A 14,765-nucleotide genomic window follows, 5' to 3' on the forward strand; every position below is an offset into this window, starting at 1 on the left:
TGTTTTGTTTGTTTGTTTATCTCTCTCTCCTCTTGATTCATCTCATTTTATCATCATTTTTCCGTTCTTTTATTTTCTCTCGATCTATCTCAGTCTTCTTTCTCTACATATATCACTAATTATTATACATTATCTTTCGCACTCTTTTGATGATGACAATGATGATAGTGGGATGAAAATAATAACAATAAATAACAATGATAAGTATAATGAAAAATCAAAATACAAAACAACATCGGTAATATTATATAATAATAATTTCCAATCACAAAACATTAATAAATTCTAATAACAAACATTAATAACAACTTCTAATAACAAAACAACAATAGTAACAATTTCTAATTTCACAAAACAATAATAACAATTTCTAATTTCACAAAACAACAATAATAACAATTTTTAATAACAAAACAGCAATAATAACAACTTCTAATTTCACAAAACAACACTACGGATAATCATTACATAAAAAAACAACAACACGCAACCCTGAACCTTCACAGAACATAACTTATAACAAAAAGGCTTCATTATAATCATAACAACATAGATTATATCTATTATTATATCATAATAACATGGCATAAAACAACATAGATTCCTTACGAGCAACACAGGTCCCCGCGGTCGTCGCCAGCCACATAGCCATTGCAAACAAGGTTCAGTAACATGCTAATTTCGTCCCTCATGGTAGAGGCAGAAGGGTGAAAAGTGTCTGCGCAGTTCAGGACCTCCGGGCCGTATCCTGGGGTGTCCTGCTGGCGCCCCTTCCGGAGGGTCCTGCACTCGCGGCCGTTGGCGAGGTTGGCCGGGAGGGAGGAGTCCCACAGGAGCGCCCCCGTGGCCCGCGCGGTGCGTTGCTGTGGGCGGGAAAGGGCGGGGGGGAGTGGGGGGATGGCCGTTAGAAATCGAAAAAAAAACAATATATATATATATATGTATAATATATATACATATATATATATATATATGATATATATATATATGATATATATATATATGATATATATGATATATATATATATATATATATATATATATATATATATATATCTCTCTCTCTCTCTCTCTCTCTCTCTCTCTCTCTCTCTCTCTCTATATATATATATATATATATATATATATATATATATAAATCAATGTAAATAGAGAAAATTATAAAAATATAAAAATAAAAATATAATCGATAACTACAACAAAGTCTTCAAAAAAAGAAAAAAAAAGAAGAATGAAAAATAAAATAAACAGAAAAAACTACTAACAGTCCTGAAGAGAGAGAAAAAATAAGAAAAATAAAATAAACAGAAAAAAATTACTGACAGCCCAAAGCCCCGGATCCGAGGCGCCCCGACCTGCCCCCCAATCGCCCCAATCCCCCAATCCCCCAATCCTACCGCGATTCGATCGATCCAGTCCGCCGCCTGGTCGCCCTGGACGCTGTCGTGGGTCACGTCTCTCTGCCACTGCGTCAGCGCCCTCGGGTTGGTGGGCGAAGGGCGGGCGTCGGTGTGCCTGCTGTGCCTTCTGCGGGAGGGAAATGGGGTGTTGGGGACACGTACATAGTCACACACGAACGCACGCACACGTACAAGTACACACAAGCACACACACGGACGCACACGCACAAGCACACACACACACACACGCACGCACGCAAGCAGGGACTATGTAAGTATTTAGACCTTGCACGCAGGTATACACACAAGCACGCAGGTACAAACACACACACACACACACGCGCACACACACACACGCACGCACACGCATCTCCATCCCGCACACACTAACACACTAACACTCCATCCAGAAAACCACCAGAAAATGTCTCAAATTATCAAAAAAAAAAAAAGAAAAAAAAAAGTCCCGCACGATTCCCCGCTGAGCACAACACTTCCGCCTCCTCCGCACGATACCTGTGCCTCATCTGCGGCAGGAGGAGCACCCGGGTCCTCGCTGCCAGATGTGCGATAAGGGGCCACATCGCCTTCCAGCGGCGTCCTACCTCGTCAGGAGCCGCAAGGGAGTCCAGGCCCTGGATAAGGGCGCCGCGGTACACCCACCTGCCGAAGTCTTAGGGCGGAGAGAGAACGGAGTGGATTTTGGTGTTATTTTGGGGCGGTTGAGGTGGATAGAGTGAGAGAGGGACATACGGATGTTAAATTATTACGTAGAGAGAATCGTGAAGGAAAAGAAAGAAAAGAAAGTGGGATGGATATGAGAAATTGAGAGAATGGCCAAATGGAGATAGAAATATTTAAAAGAAAAAGAAACGAGAGATGAAGAGAGAGAGAGGTGGATAATATAGAGCTACAGAGATAGCGGTGGATAAGGTACAGCTGGAGAGAGATTTAATTAAATTTTCATTCCATTTGTTACAATGGATACTTTTTTTTTTCTTTTTTTTTTTTTGCTGTGACATGCTGTCTGTTTTATTGTGTCTAAATCTCCCCCTGTGTGCAAGGAGTGGCCGGGGATACCACTCACTGGCCGGGCGTGGGATCGAACGCAGGTCCGCAAGATTGCTAGACCAGCACCTTACCGCTGCGCCACACAAAGAGAGGGAGAGAAGTAGGGGCAGAAAATGAGAAAATAGACAGCATACATACACAAAAAGAAAGAAAAAAGAAAAAAATAAGAAAAAAATCAACTAAACAAACAACCTACTCTTTAACCTAAAAAAAAGAAAAAAAAAGAAAAAAAATACGCATTTAAAAATAGAAATGAAAATTTGAAATAAAACTGAACACCCAATCCCCAACCTACAACCCACTAAGAAAGAACCTACGAAAAATAAAAAACCAAAAAACCAAAAATCAAATGAAAACCCAACCCGGTCTTACCCACGACCACCACATCCGGGACCTCGGCGTCGTCTGCCATCCAGTCCCCGAGCATCTCCGTCTGCCGCAGGTCGTTGTAGGGGCCAGACACCATGCCCCTCGATGCCCAGACCACCGTGGCCCTCATGCCCGTGCCCTCGGACCTGGCGTCAATGGTCGTCTGGATTTTGCGGGCAACGAAGACCTCCGTGTAGTTGTGCCAGCTGACGGGTTGACCCTGGGGGGGGAGGGGGGGGAGATGTCGGAGGAGTGGTTACGGTTGGTAGAACTGTTGTGGTTTTTGTTGGTTTTGTTAGAGCTATTTTTGTTGTTTTTGTTGGTTGTGTTAGAGCTATTGTTGTTGTTTTTGTTGGTTTTGTTAAAGCTATTGTTGATTTTATTGGTTTTGTTATAGGTATTGTTTTTGTTGGTTTTGTTGGAGCTATTTTTGTTGTTTTTGTTGGTTGTGTTAGAGCTATTTTTGTTGTTTTTGTTGGTTTTGTTAGAGCTATTGTTGTTGTTTTTATTGGTTTTGTTAGAGCTATTTTTGTGGTTTTTGTTGGTTGTGTTAGAGCTATTTTTGTTGTTTTTATTGGTTTTGTTAGAGATATTGTTGTTGTTTTTATTGGTTTTGTTAGAACTTTTTTTGTTTTGTTTTGTTAGAACTATTGCTGTTTTTGTTGCTTTTGTTAGAGCTATTTTTGTTGGTTGTGTTAGAGCTATTTTTGTGGTTTTTATTGGTTGTGTTAGAGCTATTTTTGTGGTTTTTATTGGTTTTGTTAGAGCTATTTTTGTGGTTTTTATTGGTTGTGTTAGAGCTATTTTTGTGGTTTTTATTGGTTTTGTTAGAGCTATTTTTGTTGGTTTTGTTGGTTTTGTTAGAGCTATTTTTGTTATTTTTTATTGATTGTGTTAGAGCTATTTTTGTTGTTTTTGTTGGTTTTGTTAGAGCTATTTTTGTTATTTTTTATTGGTTGTGTTAGAGCTATTTTTGTGGTTTTTATTGGTTTTGTTAGAGCTATTTTTGTGGTTTTTATTGGTTGTGTTAGAGCTATTTTTGTGGTTTTTATTGGTTTTGTTAGAGCTATTTTTGTGGTTTTTATTGGTTGTGTTAGAGCTATTTTTGTGGTTTTTATTGGTTGTGTTAGAGCTATTTTTGTGGTTTTTATTGGTTGTGTTAGAGCTATTTTTGTGGTTTTTATTGGTTGTGTTAGAGCTATTTTTGTGGTTTTTGTTGGTTTTGTTAGAGCTATTTTTGTGGTTTTTATTGGTTGTGTTAGAGCTATTTTTGTGGTTTTTGTTGGTTTTGTTAGAGCTATTTTTGTGGTTTTTATTGGTTGTGTTAGAGCTATTTTTGTTGGTTTTGTTGGTTTTGTTAGAGCTATTTTTGTTATTTTTTATTGGTTGTGTTAGAGCTATTTTTGTGGTTTTTGTTGGTTTTGTTAGAGCTATTTTTGTGGTTTTTATTGGTTGTGTTAGAGCTATTTTTGTTGGTTTTGTTGGTTTTGTTAGAGCTATTTTTGTTATTTTTTATTGGTTGTGTTAGAGCTATTTTTGTGGTTTTTGTTGGTTTTGTTAGAGCTATTTTTGTTGGTTTTGTTGGTTTTGTTAGAGCTATTTTTGTTATTTTTTATTGGTTTTGTTAGAACTATATTCGTTGTTTTTATTGGTTTTGTTAGAACTATATTCGTTGTTTTTATTGGTGCTATTATTGCAGAATGAAGAAGGACTGACCCTGGAGAACACGAGGGAACGAGGGGGGGTACGCTTAGTTATGTTAATTATTGCTGTATTAATTATTATTATTATATCTTTTATAATTTTCATTGTTATCGATGTTATCATTGTCATTATCTATTAATATGTTGACTGAATCATTCATTCTCTCATCCATTCATCCATCTACCATTCTATCTCCCTATCTATTCATCCATCCATCCACGCACATCCCCCAACACCTCTCCCTTCTCCCCTTCACCCCCTCTCCCTTCCCCCTCCAACCCCTCTCCCTCTCCACCCATCACCCCCTCCCCCCTCCACCCCTTCGCCCCCTCCACCCATCATCCCCTTCTCCTTCCACCCACCTTCGCCCATCACCCCCTTCACCTTCCACCCCCTCCACCCCCTCCCCTTCACCCCCTCTCCCCTCTCCACCCCCTCCCCATCACCCCCTCTCCCTCTCCCCTCTCCACCCCATCACCCCCTCTCCCTCTCCCCTCTCCACCCCCTCCCACCTCCACCCCAAAGGCTTAAGATAAAAGGCTTAAGATAAAAAAATAATAATAATACCACCCCCTCTCCCCTCTCCAACCCCTCCCCCCTCCACCCCCTCCCAACCCCACCCCACCCAACTAACCGCCACCGTCAGTCTCCAGTCTCGAAGCGTCGAACCGATGAACCGCTCGAATCGAACCCTGACTTTCGAATCCCCGACGAAAGCGAACCAGAGCGCCGGCGTTCCGCTTTGCCGACGCGCCGCTAGGCATGTTTCGACGTCCGACGGCGTGTATTGGCGGACCTGTTGGTTGGGACTTCGAGTTGAAGATATTTTTGGGAGATTTGGTTTTGATTGTGTTGTATTTGTTATGTTTGGGTATTCTTTGTTGTTGTCTGTTTTAGTTTTGTGGCTAAATCTCGCTTTGTGTGTAAGGTATGGAGAGAGAGAGAGAGAGAGAGAGAGAGAGAGAGAGAGAGAGAGAGAGAGAGAGAAAGAGAGAGTGAATGAGAGAATAAGAGAGAGGGGGATGAATGAAGTATAGATGTAGAAGAGGCATGAATGAGTATGAAAATGAATCGGGCTAGTTTTCGATTACATTTTTGTCACCATTAGAAAAAAAAAAAAAAAAAAAAAAAAACGCTAAACTAGACAGTAAAAAATGAAGAGAAATCAACTGCTCTTGAAAGTGTCAGAAACAACCCAAATAAAAGGCTTAAGATAAACAACAACAAAAAAATAATAAATAAATAAAACAATAAGTCATTTACCTTACAATTAAAATGGTGCATAATAAACAAGCCAAAAAATTATAAACAAACTATTTTTCCATACAATCAAAATAAAGATACATACTGTTAACAAACAATCAAATAGTAAAGATAATATTTACCTAATTAAAAAAAACACAATATAAATAAATATATACCTATATACCTAATAATAATAATACCTAATTAAATTAAATTAAATTAATAATAATACCTAATTAATTAATAATAATAATACCTAATTAAAAAAACACAAAATAAATAAACAAACAAAGGCCTAATTAAGACACTTACCTGACAAGACAGGTAAGGCAAAGTCCCATTCAAGATTTCGAGACGTGACCTCTGCGAGACCTCGTATTTCACCCCAAGAAGGCCCTTTTGTCCTATTTCTTCTCCTTCTCCTTTTCTTCTCTTTGGGAGGAAGGAATAAGGGAGATCCGATACCCTCAGGAAGGATGACGGAGGAGATAGAGAGAGAGAAAAGGGAAAAGTGGATGCGTTCGTTTCCCTCCAGTCTTGTCTGTCGAAGTCCCGGACGGAAAGCAGGGAAGGCAGGGAATCGGACAGCGCTGCGTACAGTTCGGTCCCGGCGCCGTCCGAATCCCCGTCTCGGGCTCGCTCCAAAGCTCTAATAAGCTCCAGAATCCTCTTCTCTTCTCCCGTCTTCTTATCCCCCTTTCTCCTTGTTCCTTCCTCTCTTCTTGTTTCGTCTCGTCCTCCTCTTTTTCCTCCCAGGCCGAGAAAAGAGGATAATAAGCCGAGGGAATGGAGTGAGATCGAGAGAGCATCGACGAAGGATGAAGTGGGCGGGGCTTCGGGTGTGACGTCATCAAGAAGACTCGAAATGGTAAACATGGAACGACAGGTTTTGGAGAGGGAGGAAATAGAAGAGGAGGAAGAAGAAGAAGAGGAAGAAGAACGAGGAGAAGAAGAAGAAAAAGAAGAATAGGATGATGACGACAAAGAGGTAGAAAATGAAAACGAAGACGAAGGAGAGGAATAAACAGATATAAATGGAGAAGCCGGAGAGGAGGAAAAGGAGGGAGAAGGGAGAGAGGGCGAGGAAAGGGAGAGGGGAAGGAGAGGCGAGCCGTCCTGCAGGGAGAACGAGATTTTTTCCATTAAATTATGCGTTTTTTGCCAAAATGATAATAAAATGTCTAAAATTTCGAGCGTTTTGCCGTAAGAAGCAGGTTTACTGTCTGTGAGTAAATCTATTATAAAAGTTGATTATAGTCTCAAGAAATTATAACAAAACTATATCTGCAACTATTTAAGACCTATAATCAGTACACTATCTAGTGACTATCTATTTGTCTCTATCCATCCGTCTATATTATCTAACCATCTATCTATCTACAGATCGATCGATAAATAAAATAAAATAAATAAAATAAATAAAAGTAGAAAGCGACGTGGAATTTTGATTAATCGGTACTAAAGGTAAGAAAACTCAAGTCCTCAGTATATATGGGTATTAAGTAAAATTGGGCAACATCCTAGAGAAATAGTTTGGTAGTGCAATTTTTCTACATAAAACTCCTTTTCAGGTGAAGGTAAAAATTAATGTGAATTATATAATGAGGGGTTACAATCTATTTATTTATCTATTTATCTCTCTGTTTATATACAAATTTGACTGTTATACTTCAGGTTTCTGTCTCCTTGAAATTAAATTTGTATTCAGTTACCTTTCTTCCACTCGAAAACTAGACATAAATTGATAAATAATAAAGTATGATATTGATACACAGACACTGGCAAATAGATCATAGTAAATGAATATATGAATGACTATTAATAAAGAAGCTAATTTGCATTTTCCAAGAAGGGCTTGAAATAATCATTTTATCGTATGGTCGCTTATCCCACTTCGAATAACTTTCCCGTTTAAAAGCTTATTACAAAAGAAAAAAAATCATAACATAAAATTGAAAAGGTTTGGAAATACAATTATCAAAAGCCACGACAAAATTGGGGTAATGTGATGATAAACACACACACACACACACACACACACACACACACACACACACACACACACACACAAACACACACACACACACACAAACACACACACACACAAACACACAAACACACACACACACACACACACACACACACACACAAACACACACACACACACACACAAACACACACACACACACACACAAACACACACACACACAAACACACAAACACACAAACACACACACACAAACACACACACACACACACACAAACACACACACACACAAACACACAAACACACAAACACACACACACAAACATGTATAATCACAACTGAAACCCGGGTATAAACGATTCACTAAAATGATTCTTTGTTGATATAATATAGATCTCTTTCTCTGAAATTATTCGAAAATCGTCACATTTCTTTGGGAATAAAGTGAATAAGCAAACCAGCCAATAGCTCCTATAACGAAGAAAGAAATAAGAATAAAAATAATAAAATAGTAATAAAAGTAATAAATAAAATTGAAAAAAAAAACACACCACACCACATCCCCCAAGCACATATCTCTCCCAAACCTCCCCACCTTTATCCCAAGAACTGAACAAAATAAAAATGAACAAAGAACCGAGGAAAAAGATGATGAACGGCGCACCTTGAACGCAATGAACAAGCGGAGGTGAACACGACAGCGAGACACAGCCACCTTACCTGTCCGTCTGCTGTTACGTCACCGCGGCGCAGCTCAGGTGTTGACTTACCTGGGCTTGGCTGCGACCCCGCCACGTGACCAAGCCTACACACAGCCACAGGGAGAGGAGGAGGATGACCTGTGACCTGCGACGGAAACGGAACGGGAGGATGCACCGGCTGACCTGGAGAGGGTGTGGGGGGTCCTGTTGGGGGGAGAGGGGGGTGTGAATTGAGGAAGGAAAGGCAAGGGTTAAATCTGATTAAGTATGTCTGTGTATGGATATGTATATGTATGCATAAATAAATATGTATATATGTGAATGTATTCATATGTGTATATATGCATGCACGGATAGATATGTGTATATATATGTATGCATGGATAGGTATGTGTGTATATATATGTATGCATGGATAGATATGTGTGTATATATATGTATGCATGGATAGGTATGTGTGTATATATATGTATGCGTGGATAGATATGTGTATATAAACATATTCATGTATATGTATATATACGCATGGATAGATATGTGTATATATAAACATATTCATGTACAGTTGCGGAATTATATATCAGAGCACTTGCTGGATCCTACCTTCGTACATCTGGCAGCCATACCGATGTAAACATGGAATAAATAGTATTTTTGTGAATGAGCTGAAACCCTAGATTATTTGTAACAAAGAATGTGATTGGTAGAACAGAAATAAGTATATTGATACCTTTTTTTAGGAACTACTGGCACTCACTCACTCGATCATTCACCCCGTTGGTCTGTCTGTTCCTCTGTTTCTGTCTCTGTCTCTCTAAGTCGCTTGATCTTTCATTTTCTTAAAATAAGTAATAGCAAAGCATACAGTGAGAGTTATTATTGACTGTGCACCGAGATATTTAAAAAAAATGCGATTTCCTAGAACTATTTGTTTATCGAAATGGCGGCATTCACCTCTTATTTCAGCAACACAAATATCAATTATAGCTGAATATTTCTTGAAACATGAAACTGCTCCATGCATTGAACATCTATAAGGCAGATAAATCAGTAAAGTCTGTAAAATGGCTGAGACCTTTGTAGATGCTCACATAGCTGCATTTAGTAGTAGTTAATCGAACTAATATGATTTATTTTCTTTTTCCGACAGAACCGAACACTGATTCAATAAGCAGAAAATAGGCTACATTTTATTACTCATTGCAGAACATTATCTGAGCGAAGAACCGCAGGATTACAGTGCTATATGATATCAGATCTTGAAAAGAAATAATTCTGGTGAAACGGCAATCTCACCTCGCTCTCTACTCTTATTTGTCGTTTATTTTGTTATGTCACTTATTATTTATGTTGTTACTTTGCATTGCACGTCTGGCGACAGTATCTGCGGTGTAGATGAAGTTATCATAACAAACCTTTAAATTGCTCTTCCAGTTGTGATTAGTGAGTTAGCGAAGAGCCTGAGTTGGTGTGTTTGACGTTCGTTTGTTTCTTTGTAATCCCTCATTACATAATTCACAATTATTTTTACCTTCAACTGAAAAGGAGTTTTATGCAGAAAAATTGACACAACTAAACGATTTTCACGGGATGGTGCCCAATTTTCATTAATACACATATATACTGAGGACTTGAGTTTTCTTACCTTTAGTGCCGATTAATCAAAATTCCACGTTGCTTTCTACTTTTATTTGTCATTTATTTTATTATTATATTCATTATATATTTTATTATTATATTCACTCATTATTATATTCCAGTTATGATTAGTGAGTTAGTGAAGAGCCTGAATCGGTGTGTTTGACAGGAGAGAGAGAACATATATATATATATATATATATATATATATATATATATATATATATATATATATATATATATATATATATATATATACGTGTGTGTGTGTGTGTGTGTGTGTGTGTGTGTGTGTGTGTGTGTGTGTGTGTGTGTGTGTGTGTGTGTGTGTGTGTGTGTGTGTGTACGTATATATATATATATATATATATATATATATATATATATATATATATATATATATACATATATATATATATATATCGTGTGTATAATACATAGAAAGAGTAAGGCAGAAAGAAATACAAGAGAAGTAATACATGGAAGGAACAGGTAAGATTTCTCAATAAATCTTGTTTACTACATGCTGTAGGAACCCAAAACATTAGTGTTGAAATATTGGCACAGAAGGAGTAAAGTAAATACCTTATATAATTTAACAACTTATGTTCTTGTCACGGAATAGTTCATGTATAAAATTAACGTTTTATTATTGAACATGTAACCAAATTAACTCATAGTAAATGTGAAGGTAACATCAAGTGCAGAACATAATAGTACACTCACAGATACACAAAATAGTATGAAAACAAAGGATAATATAGGTATCATTCTAGATAATTGAAGAGTTACGACAAAGGTCAACAATATAGCATTAAGTAAGGTACTAGTACATGCACAACCTTATTTGTTTGCTATTATTTCAGTTCTGTATGTTTAATACTGAAAGGATGTATTTCTTAGAATATCTGTAGTTATATATATTTTTTTACTATATTAACATTCTTCACGAACACAGATTAAAGGAGAGATTTATTTTCTATATGTAATTTTAAACACAAATCGTAAATAAAGCAAGATTACACATAGGATCTTATTTGTTTGGTATGATTATTAGGGTTCAATATTTACGAATTAAACTTATTTCTTGAATTAACTTCATTAAAGGAAAAGTTTTCACTATGTAAATGTGCTTCACAAATCTAGTCTAATAGAGATATTAATTTTTTGAAGTAATTATAAATAACAAATTCATTTTATAGTGTCAATGGTGTTGGCATTCTACTTATGATATATTTAAATCACAATAATTAAACATACAAGGTAAGTCAATACTGAATATCAAGAATTTCCGATGCGTTGAACATATGAAAAGGCACCGTGTGGTTAAATAAAGGCTATAGAAGACAATGCCGACTATGTAACCGATAAATAAGAAGTTACTACATCCGGGTTGATACCCCTACGAGAGCTCCCGAGGTGTTGTATTTTACAAGATACTTTACAATGTGTGACGTCATAACATGGCGGCTGATTTTGTTGCTTCGGAGGACTTACGACATTGTAACGGCTACGATGTGAGATACAACATTGTAAACTGTTTTGAGTATCCGGCTCTTGTAGTACAATTACTAACGTAACAATTATTAATTACCATTATCGTATTTTTTCAAGCCTGCAATAATCAATATAAGATGTAATGCATATGGCACATTTTATGCTTACTCATTACAATAATTACTGTTGCTGTTATTATTTTTAAATATGTGGAATATTTATATTGTCTACATGTAATATAATTCATATGATCATTATTAGTAGTGGTAGTAGTATTAGTAATATAAGTAGTAGCATAAGTAGGCATTGATTCATAATATTACATGGTTAATTCCTTTTAAATCCTTGTTATCCTACTGTATATATACATGTATGTACTTTTGAATATATATATATATATATATATATATATATATATATATATATATATATATATATATATATATATATGTGTGTGTGTGTGTGTGTGTGTGTGTGTGTGTGTGTGTGTGTGTGTGTGTGTGTCTATGAGTCTATGTATGTATGTATATATGTGTATATGTATAGCCAAAGAATATGTTCAGATTCACTCAAAAGTTCATGGTACAAATACATATAGTTGCTCTGACAAACACAAAAGAAGATAAAGAAGCACGAAGCGTAACAATATAAGGAAGGAAAGATATTCAGAAATCCAATCAAACACACACACACACACACACACACACACACACACACACACACATACACACACACACACACACACACACACACACACACACACAGGGTCACTGTCCTTCTTAATCTTTTCCTTATTCTGCCGAAGAAACCTCACAAGAGGGTCGTGGACTTTGAGGATTCTTAGTATCATCATTAGTAGTATTTTTATATCCTATTTTCATCTTTATTTTGACTATTACTACCATTCCTTGCATTATTTTCGTTATTTTTTTTCTTTATGATTATCATTGTTATTGCTATGTTTATTGCTTCTGTTACTATTACTATGATTATGATTATTATTGATGTTGTTATCATCATTACTTTTCTTGCTATTACTTTTGTTATTTTTACTATCATTACCATTATCTTTGGTTTTATCATTATCATTATTACTATTATTGCTGTTGTTTTTATTGCCATTATTTGTGTAATTATTATCATTATCATTGGTATTATCTTTATTTTTATTGCCATTATTTTTCTTATTGTCATTATCATTACCATCATCATTACTATTGCTATTATTACTATTATTCTCACTCTTGTTACGACTACCATTTTCATCGTTATCACCATGATTATCCTTCGCTGTCTTTATGCTTTCAGAGTAAATTATTAAGAATGGAATTGACCCAAACAACCATCTATCCTGATCGACCTCGAGGTTATTTAACCCTCGTTGGCAACTGACACACTTTTTAGGGCAAGCTCGTCTTCCTTTCTCATTTCGGTTGTCTGAATTCACACACAAAGTTCACACCGTTAGTTGAATTCTAGATTCATTAAAATGTGTAATAGACGAAAGCGATACATATGTTTATATACAGTTGTTGTATCTTTATTATACACACACACACACACAATATATATATATATATATATATATATATATATATATATATATACATATATATATATATATATATATATATATATATATATATATATATATGTATGTATGTATGTATATGTATAGAGAGGCACACACACACACACTTATATAAATATATATATATATATATATATATATATATATATATATATATATATATATATATATATATAGATAGATATATATGTGTGTGTGTGTGTGCGTGTGTGTGTGCGTGTGTGTGTGTGTGTGTGTGTACAGTTGCGGAATTATATTTCAGTACACTTGCTGGGTCCAACTTTTGTACATCTGACAACTAATCGAAGTAAACAGCGTAAATAGCATTTTTATGAATGAGGCTAAAACCCTATGTAGTTTGTAACAAAGAATGTGATTGGTCGAATACAAATAACCGATTAGTACATTAAAGAATATTTTTAGAAAGTGAGTGAGCCATACGATCTTTCGTTTTCTTCAAATAAGTGATAACAAAACATATAATATTAATTATAGTTGACTTTTTATTGGGATATCCTTCACATGCCATAACCTGGAATTATTTGTTCATCGAAATGGCAACACGTGTGGTGGAGAGGCGGTACTTCCCCCTTCTTTCAACATAAGAAATATCAATTACAGCTGTATACTTCTTGAAAAGTGACCACGTTTTATGCTTTAGACATGTGCCTCCAGCGTCTATGGAAATACTATGTCATATTTGGTGATAAGATCCGAAAGAGTATGTATAATCAGTTATTATTAAGCCATAAACCTTGGCGTTTCTTCGAACAGCTGAGCGAGAAAATACACGTTTGCTTGTTTCAACTCAAGCAACTACTAGCCAGGTGGTTTCAAGGAGGGTGAATAGCCAAGAACCAAGAACCGACTCCCAATACATGTGCTGCATAATTTTTTCAGTATAATGAAAGGGGAATTACTCGCTTTGAACTGTTCTTTATCATATACCCATTTTTTCTTTCTATTTGTCAATGCAGTGTAATATATACATTTTCCTAGAAATGATAATTATTATAATATCATGATAATGTAGATTATGATGTTGACAATATCAATGATGATAATTATGATACTGATAATGACGATGGCACAATAATAAAAAAAAGGTAGTATACATAACAAAGATAAAACCAATGACAACAGATATATTGACCTTATAGACCAACTAAAACGGTGAACGTGATGACAGCAATAAACTGAAATATATTTTGAAGCTACCCAAAATAATTGGTTACTATCATCTAACTGAAATTTTGGTTACTACATTGTTAATAAGATATCCAAGCAAATGCGGAGAAGAAAAGGATAAATGATAATGTGGTTTTGGCGGGAAACCGTTTTCTTCACCGTGCGGCCTCGTACAGGAGCTGCAGGTCTTCAAGAATATTAGCTGCATTGGTGAAGGATGGCATTTATTATGGCTGCCGCCTTCCATCATTTCTACCAGATATAAGTCGGAATTGATGATCTTCATAATATACCTGGCTAAAATTTGTGCCAGCAGCCGCGGTTATACTGCGAGGTAATTTGGAAGAAAATTGGCTAAAAATAGTTATATTTAT

General features: G+C 36.0%; 1 protein-coding gene across 1 annotated transcript; it reads right to left on the reverse strand.

Moving 5' to 3' along the window:
* Positions 1–359: 359 nt before the first annotated feature.
* On the reverse strand, positions 360–8,676 carry LOC138866213 (uncharacterized). The gene is made up of 7 exons (XM_070138278.1): positions 8,547–8,676; positions 6,102–6,905; positions 5,179–5,340; positions 2,844–3,060; positions 1,917–2,073; positions 1,398–1,527; positions 360–863 (listed from the first exon to the last, which is right to left on the reverse strand). The coding sequence occupies exons 2-7, from the start codon at positions 6,663–6,665 to the stop codon at positions 606–608; spliced, it is 1,488 nt and encodes a 495-aa protein (XP_069994379.1). The 5' UTR covers positions 6,666–6,905; positions 8,547–8,676; the 3' UTR covers positions 360–605.
* Between the last annotated feature and the right edge of the window lie 6,089 nt (positions 8,677–14,765).

The sequence above is a fragment of the Penaeus vannamei genome, chromosome 3 (genome assembly GCF_042767895.1).
Source record: "Penaeus vannamei isolate JL-2024 chromosome 3, ASM4276789v1, whole genome shotgun sequence".
Classification (NCBI taxonomy): Eukaryota; Metazoa; Arthropoda; class Malacostraca; order Decapoda; family Penaeidae; genus Penaeus; species Penaeus vannamei.